Here is a 22,752-nt window from a genome sequence, read left to right on the forward strand (position 1 = left end):
GTTCTGGAGGTCTTGGCTTGCTCATTCAGCTGAGATCTCTACTCTATGGCTGTGCCAGTGGAGAGTCTTATTGGGGATTTGGAGAAAGAGGGAGAAACCAGTTCCTGACTCACTGCGGTCTCTGAGTGCTCTTAAGGGAAATTGTACTTGATGCAGAGAGCTGCATCAAGAAATACTGTGTGTGTGTGTAACTTGTCATCCTCCTAATGTACATCTCCCACTGGCATCAGTGGTGAGCATTGAGGCTCCTTGATTACTGGTCCAGTGGTGGGGCATCACAGCTGCCACACCACAGGCACAGCTGTGACTAACACTGCAAAACCAGTGTTGGAACTGGAGATAAATAAAAATACAAAATCAAATAAAATGTAAAAGAAGGACAGAGAAAAGAAAGTGAATCAGAAAAATTAAAGTGCTATCCTGTCTCTGTCTGATGATCATCCTTTCAGGTACTTACATGTGGACTAAACTGCTGCTAGGCATGCTATATGTGCCATGGGCCGTAATGCTTACTATGTATAGAATGTCATACTTCTCTTCTGGAAGATGCACATGCAAGAATGCAGTGGCATTGCACTCTTTGACCCACGGGAGTGGAGCAACAATGTCAGGATGGTGCTGTTAGCCCTAAGAAGCCATGGAGGGTGGGCCCTGGGATGCCCTTATGGGTATGTCATGTGGGACAAGAACAAAGACACACCATGTGGACATGGATAGTGTTACTAAGTCTGCAGAACAACAAGCATATTTTGCCAATGTGGTATATCAATGACAGACCAAACAGTGGTGGTAACAAAGGCAGCTGATACCTTGTGGTCATTAATCACTTGAATATTTGCAGAAATGTTAAAGAGATGGGTATTGCACTGAGTGCAGAAGAGCTACTGTTAAGGGCAATGTTAGTGATACTCAATGAACAAGATGAAAAAAAGAATAGGTAAATGAGGGTAGCTGGCGGGATCTAGGTAATTGCAACTACAATGTGCAAGTAAAGTATTCTTCAGTGATAAGATTTTACTGCCATTTTGAATGTAAGATGTTTGGCTTAAGAGTTATATTTGGTTATTTATGTATTTACATTTCTTTACCAGGGTAGAACACTGATCAAACAATAAGTAATTGCAAGCTGATTTGATAAGCTTATTAGCTTAAATGGTGGAATAACAGTGTTAACTCTGACTTCAGTTAATGGTTGAAGTATTCTGGCATGTTGCTTAGTTTGTATTAGGTTTGAGAGACTGAGGTAGGATTGATCCTAATTTGAAGATTAGTGAGAGCATGCAGGCCATTCGACATTGTACTGAAATGCTGCTCTTTATGATTATAGAGCAATACCGTTAATGTCTTGGGGATGAAGTCATGAACTGATATGCTTTAAACAAATTTGAAGCTTGTTTTGTATTCTCACAGAAACGAATGTCCTTTTACGAGAAGAGCAAGCAGCTGTAATGGGATTAAGATGTTTTTTTAAATTTAGGTATTTATTATCTATGCTGATATGGACTTAAGTACATAATTCAGTATTAATATTAGAAATTTATATATAGTGTAATTAGTGTGGAAACTGAATAACAAGAGCATTATTTAATTTAGTTATTTTTTTTTATTTTTATTGCATACCTTATATACTTGACTGAGAAATAATACCGAACACTGGTAAAATTAGGAAACAGAAAATGAAGTTGTGTCATGTTTCTGGGTTAGGATAGCACACTGAAAATAATTTTGAAACAGAGATTTAAAAATTAGCAGAAAATTGCTACCTGGAGAAAAAAAAGTGAGTTCAGTATATTCACTATTTATTGCATGCGTTAGTCTCTCAGTACCTAGTTTGTTGGCTTGCAGAAGGTAGAGCCAAAAATATAAATTCAGCTCAGCAGTTAATTTGCAAGTTATTTCTTCCATGCTTGAACTGAGAATCCCAGCATCTGTAGAAGATGACATTTGAAAAAAGACACTCTTACATTTCCTGTAGTACATATATCTTCCAAAGCAATGTAACTTTTTAGCCTTTTAAAATGTTAACTGTGAGAGCTGGCATTGCAGTTTCTGTTTTATTTTTAGATGTATATACTTAAATAAGGCATCTGCCAAGAGAAAGACTGAAGTGTAATTAGACCAGTTTTGTAACCTTTTTAATCCTATCTTTGAAAAGGAAATGTCTTTCATTTAAATCTTACATGATTTTTTTTAACTAGGTGGCCCTGGAAGTGGAAAAGGAACACAGAGTAAAAAGATTGCAGAACATTATGGATTTGAATGGATTTCTGTGGGTGAGCTTTTGCGAAAAAAGATCCATAGTACAACGAGCAATAGGAAATGGAGTCTAATCGCTAAAATTGTTACAACTGGGGAGTTAGCACCACAGGTAAATAAATAAAAATTACCAGATATTAAGAACATTAAATAAGGTTATATCTACAGCATTAAATGTCATTTTTGTGATCTTACCCATCAACAATGCTTTTATTTACTCTTTAGTCATATACTGTCATTTTAAAATATCTGGTGGTGAAAAAAGGAATGCTGTCCATAAACATGCACTAGTTATGCTGCAGGTGGATTAAAGGGTAGGTGGATGGGAAACAGTTGGTGGTGACTACATTGTGGACATTTGTGTACTAGTCTGAGTACAATTATAAAGAAAATATTTCACACCTCTGTCTCATATTGAACATAAAAAGGACACTAATAGCAATGTTTCATGGGTATTCTTAAATCTATAGTCTTTCACATAAATGACTAGGGCATTTGACTGTTCAAAAACAAATACTTTTTGTGAATATATTTTAACTAATTTGTTTCAAAGATTGCTCCTGATAAAATTTAAGCTTTATTTCTTCAAATTCAAATTTTTATGTTTTCCAGAGTGCATCTTTTTTCATCTTAACATTTTTTTCCTTTTTTGTTTAAAAATAAAAACATGCAAAACAAAGATTAGTAGTGAATGCTGTTTCTTTTGATTTGTTTTACAAAGCCTACCTGAAAGGACTCCAGTGTTCTAAATCCCATTACAGATAAGTGTTCCCCTAACATTCCATACAGTGCAGTATATATGGCAGCAAGAACCTCTGAAGCTCTCAAACCACATGTTTATTTGTACTTGCAAGGTTGTTGTTTTCTTTGCAAATGCTTTTTTTTTTTTTTTTTTTTTTTTTTTTTAATATCCGTTCCTCCTTTAAGTTGTCTGATATGAACACTTGGCACTTTCCAAATCCAGCTGCAGCTTTCTGTATTCTGTTTTTCCCCTTCTCAGAAAGTTTTGCTTCTTTAGTTCCACTTAATCACACACGATCTTAAAACTTTTTACACTGAATGTTGACAGTTACTTTGTAAATTGTTATTCCAGTTTCCAGACTTTTTTTTTCTTCAATAAACATCTTTATTAAATTATCACATATGACACTGGCAATCTTACATTTATATAAATGAAAAACAAACAACATGATACCACTTTAGGTACAAACATTATACATAACAGACACCACTGAAACAACTGTAGTTGCAAACATTATAAATCACTTATAATCTATCCAGTCATTGTCAGTTAAGTGTTATATGGCCCTTTCAAATCCTACTTCTTAAATCTCATTCCTTCTCTCCATATATTGTTCCCACAATTCCCATTTTTCCTATGTAGTCTGCTCCTTCCCTTTTCTAAAGATCCCAGTTCCAGTTGTTTTGTCGCTGTTACTATATTCACTACTTCTGGTAAAGTTGATCAAGACTTTTATTTCCCTTTTCTAGTAATTGTTTTTTTGACTGCCGCCATAATTAGACTCAGCAAGGCTTTACTATGTCTAGGCAATTCCGATTCTGTATCATAGCTGAAAAAAATCATCTCCCCAGTCAATCTAATCCGTTCACCCAACATCTCCGACCGAGCGGTTCGCAGGGAATCCCTAAAGTCTGCCAGCTCATTACACTCCTAAAAACATGTTCCCAGCCATCTCTTTCTTGCCCATCACACCTCCAACATTTGCTGTCCACCTGAAGAATTCTACTTGGGGTATAAAAATACCTATATAAACACTTCCAGGCAAAGATAATAAATCTTCTAGACTTTGTTGCATATTTGGGAGATATACATATATTCCCCCATTGTCTCTGTGAATTGCTTATCCAGTCTCACTTCCCAATCCTTTCTAAGTTCCTGTGATTGATTCTTATAATTATCATGCAATGTTGTATATGCTTTAGTAATTATTCCTTTTTTAATAAAACTCAAAGTCACCAAACTGATACAAAAACACACAAGGCTGAAGTCCAAGCACCTCTGGAACAATGTTCAAAAGTTCAAATGAGAGGAAACACAAGCTGAAAAATATAAAAACATCAAGTATTTAATGATTCCAGTAGCAAAGAAATGGTTAGTGCTTTCGTTTGAACAAGTTTCAAACTTCATCAGACAAACTATTCTACATGCATTCACCTTAAATACCATAACATTTACTTCTGTTGGTTAAAAACAGTGTCAGTCATCATGATATGCAACTGAACATAAAGCTGTTGCCTCATATAAACCTAAAGCTATCAACACTACATTAAAAACAATTTAATACAACACATATTAAAAAGGAGTATGTATATATATTTAAATATGCGTGGGAATGTATAAATTAATGTACAAAACTCTATGTTGTTACCAGTTGTCAGACAACCTTATTTTTGTTGTTTTAAAACCTTTTTTCTTTCAAGTGCTTTTAGTTTCAATATGGCCGAGATAGAAGTGTGATCATTGATGCCAGGCCAGCTGTCTGCTTGAAAGTGGATTTGCCATTTTAGCTCATTTATTTCTAACTGTAAACCCTGAGTTTTCATCAATAGTAACTTGATTAATTACCACAAAAGAAAATGTATGGTTCACATTGTCAGAAATATGTTTGGCCAATGCATTATTCAGATTGTTTTTCCTAATAGCTTAGTCATGCTCACAGATTCTTTGACTTAGCTTACGCTCAGTCTTTCCTATGTAGAAACCAGAGCATGAATCGCACATAGCCAAATAAACCACTCCTCTGGAATTACAAGAATATTTCCCTTTTATCTGATGTCTAATGTTTCTAACAGTTATATTATCAGTTACTTTTACCATATGACATCATGAGCAAGCTCCACATCTAAAAGTTCCTTGTTTATTTGCATGAAAAGGAACCTGTCTGTTCTTAAATAAATCCTTAAAATTGTTACTTCTTCTGTATACAATAGCTGGTTTAACACCTAAGTGCTTCCTGATGTTAGCATCCTCTAACAGAATTGACCAGTTTTTTCAAAAATAGAAGTTAAAAACTTTGCATCCTGGCTAAAAGTTATAGTTAAGGCGTATTGGAAATCTGGAGGTTGTTGTGTAGTGTCATTACATAGTTCTACCATGGTACTGCACTCTGTAGTACTTAATGTTCCCTGATACCCACCATTATCTGATGTAAGTGGAATGGTGCCTAAAATAGGTTGAAAATGACCATTTAGTCTCTTGGTAATAACTTCCATACTTAATTATTCCACTAGTTTTGCCGGGAATAATGCATTGGCCAAACATATTTCTGACAATCTAAACCATAAATTTTCTTTTGTGGTAATTGATCAAGTTACTATTGATGAAAACAAGCCTTGGGGTTTACAGTTAGAAATAAATGAGCTAAAATGGCAAATCCGCTTTCAAGCAGACAATTGGCCTGGCATCAATGATCGCACTTCTATCTCGCCCATATTGAAACTAAAAGCACTTGAAAGAAAAAAGGTTTTAAAATAACAAAAATAAGGTTGCCTGACAACTGGCAACAACATAGAGTTTTATACATTAATTTATACATTCCCACACATATTTAAATATACCTACATACATAATCTTTTTGAATATTTGTTGTATTAATTTTTTTTTAATGTAGTGTTGATAGCTTTAGGTTTATATGAGGCAACAGCTTTATGTTCAGTTGTATATCATGATGACTGACACTGTTTTTAACCAAATAGAAGTAAATATTATGGTATTTAAGGTGAATGCATGTAGAATAGTTTGTCTGATGAAGTTTGAAACGTGTTCAAATGAAAGCGCTAACCATTTCTTTGCTACTGGAATCATTAAATACTTGATGTTTTTATATTTTTCAACTTGTGTTTCATCTCATTTGAACTTTCGAACTCTCTTCTATATGTGCTTGGACTTCAGCCTTGTGTGTTTTTGTATTCCTTTTTTAATGGCAGCTTCTGTTCTAGATTCTATTAAGAACTCTACCAGTGCTGGCCTTTCATTTAGCACCCCCACTATTTCTTTCTCTTCACCTATACTCTGATATCGGTCATTGATAGGGAAGGCAACCTCTAACCTGCAGTCCAAATAAATTCTTGGCCTCTTCCCATTCTGTTACCTTTCCCTTTTTAGTTATTTGCTCCCAATACCTTGGTTCCTTTGCCAGTTTTCTCCAATAAATTCTAGCCCCCTCTTGTCTATTATCTGTATTCCTAACCACAGTCATCCTTATTAGCAGAATCTCTTTTCTCCATTCGCATGCTGGTTTAGTTTGTAGAATACTCCCTGCTGTTTTATGAATATAATACTCTGTATGATATTTGTTGTTCTCATTGAGAGTCTGCATCCAAAATCCCAATCTCTCCTTATTTCTTGAACTTCCTCCCTGTATCATCATCATTCCAGTTTCCAGACTTCTGTCAAGATTTTTGAAGGGAGTAGGCATAATGGTTAAACTATTTACCAATCTCACAGTCAAGAGGTACAGGGTTTGATCCCCTCTAAGGGAAATTGTTTAGGCTTAAAACGGTCCACAATGAGAAGCTCCCTTAGTACTTACCTATGAAATTATGAAGTTAATTTCACTTGTCACAGGCTTTATGGTAGTACTGAATAGTTCACTTCCCCTTTTAGTCATTGAGTACTGGCACTGAGGATGCAGAAAACAAAGACACCATATTCAAAAATTTGTAAAGTATTAGTGAGCATAGACATTCTTATAACTAAATACTGCTATGACAAATTATGTGACTCCTGTTCTGTAGTTACTGCCTATGGAAGTTTATTTAAAATTACATCTCTTGGACAAATATGACTCCTTTGAATGGTCAATGACAACAAGAAGGTTCCATTACTGATTCAAGTTTACTATACTTGTTATTATGAAATTCTTTAGTCACAATGACATTTGGTAAGAATCTAACAGGGTGATTGTTCCTACACAGCTTTGTTGAGTCATGTTAGAAGAACCTCATGAAATGCATTTGAGAATTGTCAAATACAAGAAAAGAGCAGGGATGCTTTATTTTGGCTACGCATGTGAAATGATATTCAACTGATGGTCCAAAACTGTTAAATTTACCAATTATACTGCAATTATTCTCCAAGGAAAGAGGAGATTACATATGCTATAAAGTTGCACTAAATTTGTATTAATTCAGGGAATTTGGTATATTTGTGCTGAGTGCTATTTCTGTTATCTTGAGGTGATTAAACAAATGTATTCATCATCGCAAACTGTTATAACAGTTGTTGAAATCAATGTTGAAATAATTATTTATCCTTTTCTGATGACAAAGAGGGATAAAGCTGTAACTATGATCCTGGACTACCAAAGATTGAATAGTGGCTCAGGCACCTAGAGAAGAGAAGAGTGGAGTGGCTTTCCTGGTTCATTTTTGCTCAGAAGGAGGGGGTGGGACACATGTCCAGGCACTTACTCCCATGGAGAATCCCTAATAAGTGACAGAAATTACACATGAGCTGTGGCTTTGAGGAAGGTATGGTAGCCATGAGGGGGATAGATCACTTGGGGAAGCAGTTGACACATCCTCACTAACATGCTTATTGCATGCTGTACCATGAGACAGTTTGGACATTCTCATTTGTGGTTAGGGATACAAAAGTGTACAAATAAAGCTACCTGTCATGGTTGTCTAACTGATGCCCACTACTGACTGACCTCTCCTTCAGTGATATGGGAATGAATAAGCCAATTGAATGGGAATTGGCTGATGACTGGTAAGCAGCAGGATCAAACAGGAAACGAAAAATGCTGAAACTATTTCTTTCATGACATGGTATCTCTGATATACTTGTCATATAATGATATGCAGCTTTTGAGCAAACTCTTTATAATTTTTTTCAGATTACAAGGTGTTCTAACATATTACTTCATTGCCAAAATGACAAAAAAATCAAAGGTTAAGTTGATCTTTAAAGTTATGCATTGTTGCAGTCTCCTAAATGTTTTTTGAAACCTAGAAGCATACACAGTCCTTGCTGGGGTTCATCTTTAACTGACTCTGGCTTCTTCACATCTACTTCTGGTAACTCCATGACTGCAGCATTGGGTTTGATCTATGAACTGGCTGTTTTGTTGTTGAGAGTATTCAGTTTCTCTTTGAACCATGACCATTCTTTTTTGGAAAGTGTTTGGCATGTTTTTGACCATCAACTGACTGGCAGCTTCTGGACTCTCCTCAATCTGAAATGCTAGACTATTCATCAAACTCCTCTGTTTAGCTTGTTGACTCAGTAAATCAAAAGTCCTGAAAGCCTTATACAGGTGTTTGATTATTTCTACATATCTGTTAATTGGACATTTGAGTGTAGTAAGATGTCATTTTAGGTGCATTTCAAACAACTACTTCTGTTTAACCTTCTTTTACATTTTGAGTGCTTGACTTCCCCTTTCTTTTGTTTAAACCTAAAAGCTGACTAGTATTTTGCCACAATAATATATTTATTGCCTTGATTCCTTGTCAGTAACTAAATTATATTATCTCTGTGCTTTGATATTAGTAATAAAGTAAATGTGTCCTTTTTACTTCAACTGCATAGTAATTTTGCTGGTGGTAGTCCTTTTCTTCATAATGGCATATCTCTACATTCTAATATAGACAGAAAGTAACCTCCTTTTTAATACTGTTAAATTTTTTCATAAGGTTCTTTAGAGTTGGCATCATCTTCTCTTCTTGGTCATTATGCTAGGAAGGCCATTGAATGATAATGATATGCTTATACTCCCATTCTCATTCAAGTCAGGTGAAATCTCCCCCCCTCCCCCCCAAAAGGAGAGATATCTATACCTGTGGAAGGCCATTGAATGATAATGATATGCTTATACTCCCATTCTCATTCAAGTCAGGTGAAATCTCCCCCCCCCTCCCCCCCAAAAGGAGAGATATCTATACCAAGCGATTGCAGCCCCCCAAACATCTCCAACGCCCAAGTGAGAACTGCTCTCTCCAAAGCAAAAAACACAGCATCCATGGGACCTGATGGTGTCCCCGGCTGTGTGCTCCACGAACTCAACGAGGAATTAAACCCACAGCTAGGACAGCTGTTTAATCATAGTCTTACCTCTAGATACGTACCCAGGAAGTGGCGCACTGCAACTGTGGTCCCACTTCACAAAGGCGGTGCCTCCACCGACCCTGGAAATTACCGGCCCATTAGCTTGGCAAGCCTTATCTGCAAAGCCATGGAGAGGATCATAATGGACCTCATAAATAAAGACATAGGGAATTTGCAGACTTTGAGTCCATCCCAGTTTGGCTTTGTCAAAGGCAGATCATGCCTTCTAAACTTGGTTGACTTTTTCGAAACAGTCACCAAAGCCATTGATGAGGGAAAGGCAGTCCATACAGCCTACCTCGATCTGGCGAAGGCCTTCGATACAATACCCCACTCGGGTATCATTGAAAAACTCATCAGCTTAAATGTTAACCCATACATCACAAGATGGGTTGCAAACTGGCTGAGTGACAGAACCCACAGGGTCAGAGTTGCTGGCGCCATGTCACACTCAAAGCCTGTTACAAGTGGTGTACCACAGGGCTCAGTCCTGGGCCCACTCTTGTTTGGCAAGACAGGAGGGTTATGGCTGACAAAGTTTGCAGATGACTGCAAACTGGGCGCCATTGTAGAAAACACATCTGACACAGATATCCTTCAGAAGGGTCTCACAGAAATGGATAACTGGTGCCAGAGCCATGGCCTAAAGTTAAATGCCAAAAAATGCATAGTCATACCCTTCGGGAAAAACAGGGTTACCCCTAGCTACCAAATAGGTGGCAATCCACTGAGCACAGAAGAAGTTATCAGGGACCTGGGGACCCAGGTTGATAGTAGTCTGTCATTCGACACCCATGTAGCTAAAGTAGTTAGGAAGACCTTCTACATTGCCCACCTTATCATGAAGGGATTCTCATCTAGATCAAGGGAGGTCATAGTCTCCCTATACTCATCACTCATCAGACCAATGATTGAGTACAATGCCCCATTCGGAATGTATCTGACCCGACACTTGCAGCAGCTGGAGAGGCCACAAAAGTTCCTCACCAAAAGGATAAAGGGTCTCAAACATCTGTCCTATGCTGCCCGACTGAAAGAACTCCAGCTCTATTCAGTCGCCACGCTTGCTCAGAGGTGACCTTTGCCTAACATAGAAGGACATGTCAAACCCAGATCTGATGAATATGCTTCACCTCAAAAAATCTAGATCCATCAGAGCCACAAGGGCGGGAGACTTAAACCTCGACACGGCTATTAATAGGACATGCTGGAGGGATAGATTCATCACCCAAAGACTCCCTATGCTGTGGAATAAAATCCCGGTATATGTGAGGCAGAGCACCTCGCTGGCCTTGTTCAAGAGAAATCTTGACCAATGGATGGGAGATCGCAGATATACCCTAGGGATTACCTCAGTGTCACTGCTCGACAGAGGCACAGCAAAATAATGTGTATAGTTCCCCATACTAAAGGGGTGGCGTAAGCCACAAAACTATGGGCTAGGCTTGTAAATGCCCTCGGGCAGATAGCCTAGTATGAACCTATGAACCTATGAACCTATGATGCTTGCCAGAAATCTATTTCATATCATGATAATATGCTTTTAAGATCTTAACTGCAGTTGTACTCATTGTATCTTTCAACATCTTCAGTTCTGCAAATTTAGAGCAAAAATCCAGACTCATCAAATAATAGCCAGTTATAAATAGAACCAAATCAGTTCCAAATGTATTCCATGGCAAATTTTGGTGTGTCATGAGACAACATTTCTCGCTTAAGCTTTAGATTGTTGTTCACATTACAATATTTCAAACCAAACAGTTTTACACAGTGCTTTTAACCTTCTTTCAAATATTTGCCCAGTGTAATACATTACATGTTCTCTTCTTGCACTTCAACATTAATTGCAAAATGTACATCATAGTAGTTTCTTCATCACAGATGTTTTTGGCTGATCAGACTTTTATCTCTATGTACGCAATTCACCTGATATCTTTCCTACCAATACCCTTTTGTTTCACTCATTTCTTGGATAAGGGATCAGAGCCAAGCCCATGCAAGAGCAGTATGGTCCATTTATTCCCCAGCTGTGACAGGAAAATAATGAACCCATGCCTGTTGGAGTTGAGAGTTGGATGTGTGGTAACAGATCAGTTTGCCGATGATATGTTGTTACCATGACTCCTTTTCTGACAGGTGGCTTGCTGGATCTGCTACAGCTGCTCATGAGGAGGTACATTTATGTTCTCAATACATGCGTTCTGAGTTAGGTGGTGCACCATTAGCAGCAAGGTCCTGCTAGAATTGTAAATGTAGTTGATTTACTTCTCTTCTGTAGATATCACCAGTACTTTGAGCCCAGCCACAACCAACCCCATAGAATGGATGAGTTTGCCATGATTGCTTTCTCCCATCTTCTCTGCCCACTCCATTCAACACCTTCTCCGTTAGATGAATGAGAGTTTTCTAAGCCCCAGTCAAGCCTTTATTCCCCTGTGCCATGCATCCAGGCCTTAGCTCATCAGGTACTGTCAGGTAGTATGACTTGAACATGCAACACTGCATGCAGCTAATCTTATCCCTAAAGAGGCATGACACTCATATTCTTGTGCTTGGCTTGTAACTGATTTGACCATCCACTCATTGTACCTTCCTTAAGTAGTTGCATTTCTCTATCCTCCTATAACTTAGGCAACGATGGAATAATCAATTATACTTCTATTGATACTATTGATTCTATTGATACTATTGATACTATTGATACTGGGACATCTACCTTGGATGTGTAGCACTGCTTTGCAGTTGGCACAGTGTGAGGGTATGCCAGGCCCAGCATTTTTTACCAATGAGAAGGTATGTAAACCACTAACACATTCTGTGTGCTTCTTGTTTCTTTTGCCAATGTAGACGATAAAGATGTGTTTAGTTGTGTTGTCACATATAGGTGTTGTATTTAGCACAGCATAATTATAAGATCAGCAAATATACCTGGCTATAGTATGATAGTAATCTTACTTACCCCTGCATCTCTATTTGCTCTGGAACTAAAAAAAACAATAAATACGATGATTGGAAACATGAATTATTTGTCTTGCAAGGGCCTTTATACTTAATAAGCAAATTACACTAAAATTGACCTGTCACGTATAATTAATGTACATCTCTGGTTAACTCTCTCTAATGTCTTATTTCCACAGCAATGAAGGTCAGGGTGGCACTCTTTAAGGTCACTGTAATGGTGCATGAACTGCTCAACAGAATGGTAGATGCTAGTAGTAGCAGTCACCATCCTGGCAAGATTGTGCCAGGCATCCACCTTACACTGAGGACCCTCATAAGCATCCCCAAACAGCTATACCAAGAGGTCTCTGTACATAAGGTATGTACATATTTTAGTTTGCTTATACTACCACCTGGAAGTGCTACCACCCTCAGTTCATTCTGAAGTCATAACTACTTAAAAGGTCACAGCCCAGGAGAATATGGTAGTATGTTCATGTCAATGTACAAGTTTCTGCCAACACATTATGAGCACCGTTGTGCATTTGTTTAGGGTGACAGACCACAGTGGCACCATATTGCGGTGAGTCTGTACATGGCATGGCAGGTCAGGAGTGTCACAATACCACAGTACCTATGTTTGCTTCCAGTTCTTTACTTTATTGCCTGTATGAGTCATAATGTGAAGATACATTTACCCACGAGCCTGCTAGGTCATTGACTCACTCACACATATGTAGTGCACATCCTCATTTAATTGTATAATCTGGGTCAAGCCTCTTGGCTCAGCCTTTTTTCATTTGCACATCATGATAAAAGCATGATTCAGGGAATTCACTCTAAATAGGCTCATTACTATCATTACTGCACTAAGATCCTTTGGTCATGTGTGCTTTGCAATAAAAGTGTGATTCAGAGACATTCACTGTAGACAGACTGATTAACATAATTACCATGCTCACAGCATTGAAACAGCATGATAAAAAGCCATGGACATTACTCTGGCCATTATGTTAGGGAATTTGCTACATTCAGAAAAATCGTGGAGTGATCCTTACTGGGTCTAAATTCCACTTTTGAGCATCCATTAGCATTACACATGAGGTAAGAGAACTGGAGATCCTGCCTCTCATTTGGATGAAATTACTTTTGCACATCAGCTGCAGATTTTGTTGTTTTACATGGTTTGTTTCCTTGAGGAATCGGGGTTGAGTTGACAACAAGTAACTACTCACTGGGGATGGATGTACATAGACAGGGTTGTTTAACAAGATGACATTTACTGTCTATGTAATTTAAATCTCACAGCAAGAGATATGGGGTGTGTTGTAGGCAGTGACTTACAGAGACCCTGTGGTTAGGATGTGAACTGTGACTGGCTGTGGGTCAATATCAGTTAATCAAACACACTATTCCATGAACACCTCTTCGTCAAACCCAAGTACATGAAATCTTATTCTGTCGAATGATCGTTTTATTAAAGTTTTTCCCAGGGGAAAAAAACAGTGGACCATCATCAGGGATTTGCCCTTTTCCCCACTGTAGTGATATCTCAGAGTTGGTATATTTAGTTAACGGAGTGTGGGGGTGGAACATGCCACATTGGGGGTTGTGGCGGCGCAGCTCCCTACCAGGGTGAGCTTTAAATTGTGCTGTTATTGTTGCAGTCACTGGGTTGGCCAGGTGGTTGTTTACCCTGGGAAAGTATTTTGTTTAAACGATTGCTCAATGGATTAAGTTTAATTTAGTTGAGTTTGACGAAGAGGTGTTCATGGAATAATGCATTTGATTAACTGATATAGACCTGGCTGGCTGTTAAGTTGTTGATTTCACTTTTGTTGTTATCAATATTGTATGGCTGTGCATAACTTCCATGAATATCCCCTGTATCATGCAATATACTTTTATGTGGGCCTGTGAAGAGTACTGTAGTCAGTGTGACACCGTTGTTTGTTGTTTATTTTTTTGTTTGACAGTTGTTTACTGGGAAGTGTGACTGGGATAATATACCATTTTCAGCGGGCCCCAGAGAGAAAAGCTATGCATTGACATAATATGGTTACAGTTTAAGTTATTACAAAGCCCAGTACAGAAGAATGACATAGTAATCAAGCAAAAATTCAGGCCGTGTGCTAAAAAGCCAAAAAAAAAAAAAGAAAACCCTGCACCCACCCGAAATTATACATACTAACTCAGAGATTGCCATACCTCAGAGAAAAAGGAATATTCCAACAAATGGCATCTTGGACTTGGTATAAGTAAGCCCAATCTTTCGGCCATTGAGTTTCCGTAGTTCAGGATTTACTGTAGTGGGTCCCAACACTTCAAATGGTTATCAAAAATTCAACTTCTGTTCATATGTTGTGAATGTATACATACATACGGCAACTATTTGGGCTGATATAACAAGCTGAAAAAGAACACTGTCAATAGATAAAGTAGTAGATCATATAGCCTAGACAAAATATATTTGTCCTTTGTCTTAGAAATAGATTTTATTAATTCTATCTCTTCAAAAGCTAGTCAAAGTATGCAGGGGGTGGAAAGAGTGAGGGACTAGTTCGGCCTGTCATGTAGGATCTGAGCCTAGTTTTATTTAGGTAGCATTTTAGTAGTAGTTTGAAGTTGGAGAGGTTAGAGGTATGGGAGATCCAATGTGCAGAGGGATATAATTCCATTTTTAATGACAAAGTACAAATAGAGATTTTGGCCAGATGATTTGTGGGGTTGTGTGGCAGACGTTTGAGTGATGTGTCCATTCCTGCAATATCACATGTTGCTTTTGAAAGTGGGAAAAGCATTCTAACCTGTGCCACCAGAAGTGTGATGCAATGGATCTTGTAGTGTACAGGCCTCTGTGATTTGACCTCTGTCACTAGTGGGAAAACTGTCCTTTTTTAATCACCTATTATGGTAGATAGTGGCTGTGGGAGAGGATGCATTTACCTTGCGTATCATTAAGTGCCATTGACTAATTGCACCAGCTTGGTATTACTCCAGGGAGGCCAATCCATGCAAGGTATAGCATAGTCTGATTGCAGTGTTGCATGCACCAATGTTACTGGCTTTCATGTCTAATCTGTCCCAAAGCTATGAAGCAGACACTGCCTCTTACCCCATGCCATAGTTTACTGTACTCACCTCTGCACTGCATGGTCATTCCTTGTGGCTGGCTACTTCATGGGCATCTTAGCAGGTACCTTGTACATGGATAACTCCAGGACAACCTCTTTCTGAATGTCAGTTTTCTGCTTTATTTGTTTTGTGTTCTAACATGTTATTGTGAAATTGAACACAGAACAAATATTTTGCTGTATGTTTCTGAAGTGTACTGCAGGTCCCTATTGGAGACATCTTGACAGCAGGTGTCCCTTGTACAGTTTGACTGCACATTTAATAATATCTTTGGCCCATTACAGGACAGTGATGTATGCAGTATTTGCCATGGTCTGTGGACTTCTGATAGGTGTCATTAACTATGGTTTCAGGGCATATCCAACTTCACTAATAAGATGTCACATGAGGAAATCACCCCACACAATTCACTGATATATGTCAGACATGTGACACATATGGGAGTTAACGGCATGGCTTGGATAGTGCACTGACACATTTTATAGTATATACTGTGCATTGCAGATCACAGGGTAGCTGACAGAGTGAATTTATCTCCAGGTGGAGCCTTGGTGGCAATGTGGGTGCAGTCAATGGCTTCCAGTACCTCAAGAAAACAAAATGTTTCATAAAATGCTTGTGTGGTGTTGCTTCTTTCCTCTGTGGTGCACGGTAGCCAGTTATCTTTCTCCACATACCGTTAGCGTGGCATTGAGAACCTGGTGTAGTAGTTTTAACTCATTCCCTTTGGTAGAGCTCTTTTGAATGTGTACCTATAACTCCCAGTGGGTGTGGCTTCAGCCTTTAAAAACTACCACCTTACAGTTCTAATAAATACTAATTGACAGAGGTCATATATCTATACGTTGTGTTTGCCATCATGTATGCTTCAGAAATAAAAAATATCATGCTTCAGTTCAACAAAAACTCCGTGACACTCCTTCTGAAACACATCCACACCACCACGATAAAACAACAGACCAGTTCCTCTATACGACAGCACAAAACCAGCCGAAACTTATAAAACCAATGGTAAATTTAATATACAAGAAATGTTAAGCGCTTTCACTCACAAACATTGTGAGCTTCTTCAGAACATCCAATCATTCATACATAATGTATAAATACATAAAAGGCACTAAACTAATTGATAACAATCCACTATTCTTAAAGAGACATGATGCCATATGTAATAAATGTAAAAAATAATAATAAACATAAAATTCACACATATATAGACTACACACATATATAAACATAATATTCCAGATATACTTAATAAAAATACAAGAATAATTATACATATTACATATTTATCTTCTTCTATCCAACAATGGTTTAATAGATTTAAAATAATTTAATCCAGGGGGGATGTTAGCATCAGTAAATAATTGCCACCATATTTCCTTACAAGCCAAAACATTTTTAATATCACCCCCCCTAGGGTCAGGGATAATATTTTCCAAAATACCAAAAGTGAATTTGTGTTCATTTCCATGTTTTTCTACATGCTTAAATAAAGCATTTTTGTTATCCTTAGTCCTGATACTATATAGGTGGGCATATATCCTCTTCTTAAAACACCGCTCTGTCTTACCTATATAGTATCCTGGACAAACCGTGCATTTAGCCAAATATATAACATATCTGGGTGCACAATTTCCTTTAACAAATCTAATCTTAGTTCTATTAATATTATCGAAAATTAAACCTTCACTTTCATTTATTGTATGACATTGGTTGCATTGTCCACATTTTGTGGTATGCTTATTCCTATTCTCAGGTCCCCTATTCCTTTCACCTTGCCCTAAATATCCTTTGATGTTTTTCCCCATTTTATATACAAAAGATGGTTTCAAACCTAATACCTCTTTGATTTCATCATCCACTAAAAAAATATTCCACATACTGGAAATAATCTCTTTAACATTGTTCGTGTATGGTCCATACTCTATTACACACGCTCTATTAAAACCATTTGAAATGGATTCTTTCTTAATATTAGAATTAATCCCTTTTGCCCTAGCTCCCAACAACGGTATGTATTTTACACCCCTTGCCCCTAACACATATTTCCTCACATCATCCATCATCTCTACCTGATAATTCCTGTCTAAAAATAAACTAGTAATAAAATTTAGTTCATCAATAACATCCTCATAATCTGATGTCATGCGAATAGCTCTCACACATTGCCCCTTAAAAATATTGTATTTCATTTTTCTCGGATGATTACTGGAATATTCTAAATAAGAATTAGTATAAGTATTTTTCCTATAAATTTTCGATTTAAACTCATTGGACCCTTCAAATATGTAGGTATCCAAATATGGAACTCCAGAAGTAGAACTTGTATACTGTCATTTGCATTTTTATTTATTTATTTTATTTTATTTACATTTTGATTACCAGTGTAGACCACTGATCACAAGACCAATTGCAGGCTCATTCTGGGAATTTTAGTAATATAGTTTTCTTACTTATATCTCATTATTTGTTCAGTTGTATAATATGCTTGCAGTATTTAATGACAGTATTTAGGATGAAGTACAATTGAGCTTTAATAGTCAGTTTTTTGCCCTGAGGGGGTCAGTATCTTTAATGCAGAATTTTAATGTAAGGGTATTAAGGAGAAAAGCTGACCTAGCTACCACAAAAAGTCAATTGGTTCTGTAGAGTATAGCAAAGTGGTCATTTCTATCGTTGGCTAGGTTATTAAATCTAAATATTTTATTCTCAGCAGACTGAATAAAGGTTACATACTGAATGGAACATAGACCAGTAATAGGGAGGCTGTATTCTAATCTTGAAAACAAAACATTTATTGATGTGGCATGCCAGGCTTCAAGAGTTAGTACTTTTGAAATGTTGTACAAAATGTGTAGTTTCTTTATTAACTTGGGAATGTTTTTCAAAAAACTGGTATTGATCAAATAAGTTGCCTAGATATTTTTGTTGCTTGACTCAGGGTAGATGCATTCACACTGAATCTGCAATACTGATTTTATGAGAGTTTCTTAGCTTTTAGGGAGTACCAAATAACATTGCTCTACTGTTATGGATTACTGATGATTGCTTTGTTATGAGGAAGTCATTTCCACATGGTTTTGATGTCAATATGAAGTTCATTTGTCACACATAATATAACTGATATGAGTGAGATCCCAGGTAAGATAATTTATGAAAAGTGAAAAAAGACGGGATTCAATTAGAAGCTTTTATCGACTGTGGCAGAAACATAGAAATTATTTCAGCCAAATAATGTAAAAGTTCTTTTAGAAAGATAGCTGTTGAACTACTTTCGACATCAGTAGATAATCCTCTGTTGGTCTTTTAGAGAATAGTAGAGCACAGTCAATATCAGTGAAAGCTTTTTAAATGTGTAGATGTATTGAACCACTTTGCTTTGTTCCATTTTGGAGTAAATTTATTGAGTAAGAATATAAATGTTCTAGTTCTGTAGCTGAGATAAAAAATGTGCTGCCACTGAGAATACTGTGTTTGTAATAAATATATTATATGGTTTCTTCATACACTATCGTTTCAAGAATTTTGGCAAACTGATATAATATAGAAAGGAAATCATGATCTAAGGAAGGGAAGGTGACTTGATGTAGTGGGGAATTATGTATGTTAAAAACTGAAAGATTCGATTTTTGCCATGACAGTTAAATTTAACAAGTATGTTATATGCATTCACAGTATTACATTGCCTAACTTGAGAACAGTAGATAGGATTCAGAGGAATATACTGGAAAACTGTAATCATAATGTATATTTTTCAGGTGTTTTTGTGCTGGTGTATGGATGTGCTCTGAAATAGAAGGTGATAACTGTCAAGGATGTTCGTTGTAGATGTAGCTATGAGAAGCTATATGGAAACTGTTTTCTGATCTCTCTAATACTGTTGTAGTTTGACAGTGCAGAATGACAGTCCGTTTAATTTAAATAGATCTTTTTGAAATTAATAATGATGCAAGTCAGGAGACACCGCAGGAAACCTATTAGTTGTTATTTCCTCAGTTTAGGGTAAGGTATTTTGGTTTGTTTGATCAGATGACTTGCCACACCTATGTTGGGTTATTAGGAGATTAGACAACATGTGTAGAGACCAGTGCTGTAGCTAACAGTGGTACACATCCCCGGCACAGGAGTACGTTTTACAGTAAAGCATACCATGCAGTTGTTTGCAGCATTTAAGAAAAAGAGATAGTAACAATATGACTCTGGGGACTACTGAAATTTATGGTTATAAATCATGGTAATCCCTAGTGGCATAACTAACAGGTCTATATTACGTAGTCGAAGTATGACAACTTCGAACATTATATGGTCGAGACCATATTTTCGAAGTTGTCATACTTCGAATTCAGAAAAATAAATAAATAAACCACAGGAACAACTTCCTGACAGTTGTAAGCAGGGGGGCAAGCCTTTACCGCATTGCAGTGTGGCCTCGGAGTTGGTATATTTAAAGAGCGGTGGGTGTGGGGGGTGCAGGGCAGCTTGCCCCCCTGCTTACAACCCTTTATTTTCTTTTATGTTATTTTATTTTTTTTTATGCATTTGAAATTCTGTAAGTTCGAACATATGGTGTTAGAACTTACAGAATTTCTACTACGTGATATAGACCCTAACTAACAGACTACAAATGAAGACTTGCATGCCTCCTCATATTTTGTTAACACCAAGGTCTGATTTTATCTGAATGTCTAATGAATGCTATTGACTAATATGTTTATAACTGCTTTGAATATATTCTATTGCATCATAGATAAAAATGAGCCAACAGGTCCAACCTATTTTGTTTGAATTTACTATAAAGCAATCAAGAAATTAAGAAAACCAAAACAAAGACAAAAAAAAAAATAGAGCCCAACATAGTATCAGTTGACCATCCATAAGATTGCCATTGTTTGAAATCGCTGTTCACTGTATCTCAGTTGGCTATGTTTCATCATATGTCAAGTGCATTATCTCCCTCCACTCCTTAGAATAGTTATATAGCGTTTTCACATCCCAAAATTGTCAAAAAGGGAAGCACCATTTTCTTGTGGTTATCAAAATGCTGCAAGTCAAACCTTATCATAACTGAAACAAGTCCAAACTTATCATAACTGAAACATTTTTTGTACTGATTTGGATACACTCTTATTATGATATAAGAACTCATTTTGAAACTGTTAATTAAAATTCTAAGAGCTTTCAGATGATCATACCACAAAATGTAGAATTTTGGTTAATTATAGTTCATATTCTTAACAAGTACCTACTGTAGCACTAAGAAAAACTGGCTGAAGGAAGTAAGTTATTTTTGTTTAAAAAATAATGCTTTTATTTAAGGAAATTAACTGTTGAAATGCATTAGTTAAACTGATTTAGCACCATTTTCTGCTTAGTTCAGCATTATCACTATGAAGTTAAGTTTTTATATGGACAATGCAAGGTTTCTGATTTGAACAATAGACTTCATTTCTGTGCAGTTAAATAATGTTAGGGAAAAGTGTACCACTCTAATTGAATTTTGCCATCTTACAATTCATGAGTGTGGTGTTCAGTTCAGACCTTTGGAATTTTAGGTTGTTCTCCACTTATTTATGTGGGCATTTTATGGGTCCTTGGTTCCCATAATACTCTCAAAAACATGATGGTTGACTGGCTACTTTTAGCTCTCTTAAGTGTTTACATTGTATTTTTCAACTGTTCTTTTGACCTGGCTGAAAATGGTCTATGAAGGATCATTTTTCTTACTATGTTAAAGCTAATTTATTAATTTCTAAAGTGTTTACCCTACTGAAGGATGCTGTGGTAGTAAGCTAACGGGGAAGACTAGACTTCCCTCAGCAAAAGTCTTCAGGTCACCCAGTAGGATATTCCAATGTTACCAGACAAGCTGAATAATACAACATCTTTACAACAACAGCAATTCACAAGGTGGGTGACAGTGCACAAAAAGCAACCAGCAGCAGGAGAAAAACAACGGTCAGCACTTTCCAAACCCAATCTGACAGTTTATTCTTTATTTAGTCAGTTTATATACCATTTTTGACAACAGCCTTCCTCAGTATGGTAAGAAAATTCAAATGTTCAGCATTTAGTTATCATGTCCATGAAGATGACATCACAATTCCTTGCCTCACATTTATCAGGGAGAATTTCCAGCAAATCTTTGTCCACCTGTAAAATAAACCAATGATTGTAAACAGTCTAGTGAAAAGAATTAATATTACTCCCAGAGGTGGCAACCAACCTTAGTTTTTGCCCACCATAAACTTGATCATTCTTATCTTGATATTTTAATAATTCATCCCTTGATTTATTATTAGTGTTATCCAAAGCCTGTTGTAATATTTTAGGATTATAACCTCTATTAATAAATCTAGATGTTAAATCCTGACCAACATTACCAAATTCTTCCAATCCAGAACAAATTCTTTTCACACTATAATGCTGTGATAAAGGAATGTTATTAATTATACGTCTAGGGTGACAACTAGATGCCTGTAGTAAGGAATTTTTATTGAATTCCTTCCAGTGTAAGGAAGTTTTAACAGTTCCATCCAACTTCTTCTCAACCAGTACATCCAAAAATTAAATTTTGGAAGTATCATAATTTAAAGTAAAACAAAGACCCACTTATTATCATTGAGATATTGAACAAATATCATTGAGATATTGAACAAATTCCAACAAAAATTCCAAATCAGATGTCCAAACAAACCAGAAGTTATCCAAATAGCAATGCCAAATATCAACAGAGTCAATATAAATGTCACGACTGACATCTTATATCAAAAATTGCTCAACATATCCAATAAACAAATAAACATGTATAGGAGGCAAAGAGGCTCCCACAGCAGTACCCTGTAAATGCAAATAACACTCCTGCCTAAAATAAAAAACATATTAGTCAAAACATGTTCTGTAAGACACAAAAGAAAGGTAGTGAAACCTGGACAATATAAATTAACATTATTAATCCACTATTCCAGAGCTTGCAAATCCACCCAGTGAGGAATATTGGTGTATAAGGATTTTACATCTAAAGTACACATATACCATCCCATTTCCATTTGGGCATCTTTTAATATATTTAAAAATTCTGTAGTATCATGAATCCTAGACTGAATAGCAGGCAATAAAGGTTTTAAATAATGTGTTAAATTTTTATGAATCTTAGGCAACATATAAATATATCGCAACTTTGAGTCATGTACTGTTAGCTGTTTCATAGTCTTTCTATCAATAATGCCTTCCTTAATTACTAATTCCAAAACTTGGTCAATTTCATATTAAATTACATAGTGGGGTCTAAATGCATCTCCAGTTCGATCCTCGGCTGGGGTGCTTCCTGTGCAGAGTCTGCATGT

General features: G+C 36.7%; 1 protein-coding gene across 1 annotated transcript in view; it reads left to right on the top strand.

Moving 5' to 3' along the window:
- The window catches only part of AK5 (adenylate kinase 5), a 656,899-nt gene that overhangs the window by 591,735 nt on the left and 42,412 nt on the right, over nucleotides 1-22,752 (top strand). Inside the window, exon 4 of the mRNA XM_044086845.1 lies at nucleotides 2,199-2,368. Within this exon, the coding sequence (XP_043942780.1) occupies nucleotides 2,199-2,368 (170 nt within the window). The remainder of the gene's footprint in view (nucleotides 1-2,198; nucleotides 2,369-22,752) is intronic.

The sequence above is a fragment of the Protopterus annectens genome, chromosome 10.part0 (genome assembly GCF_019279795.1).
Source record: "Protopterus annectens isolate FY-2018-M chromosome 10.part0, PAN1.0, whole genome shotgun sequence".
NCBI lineage: Eukaryota > Metazoa > Chordata > Ceratodontiformes > Protopteridae > Protopterus > Protopterus annectens.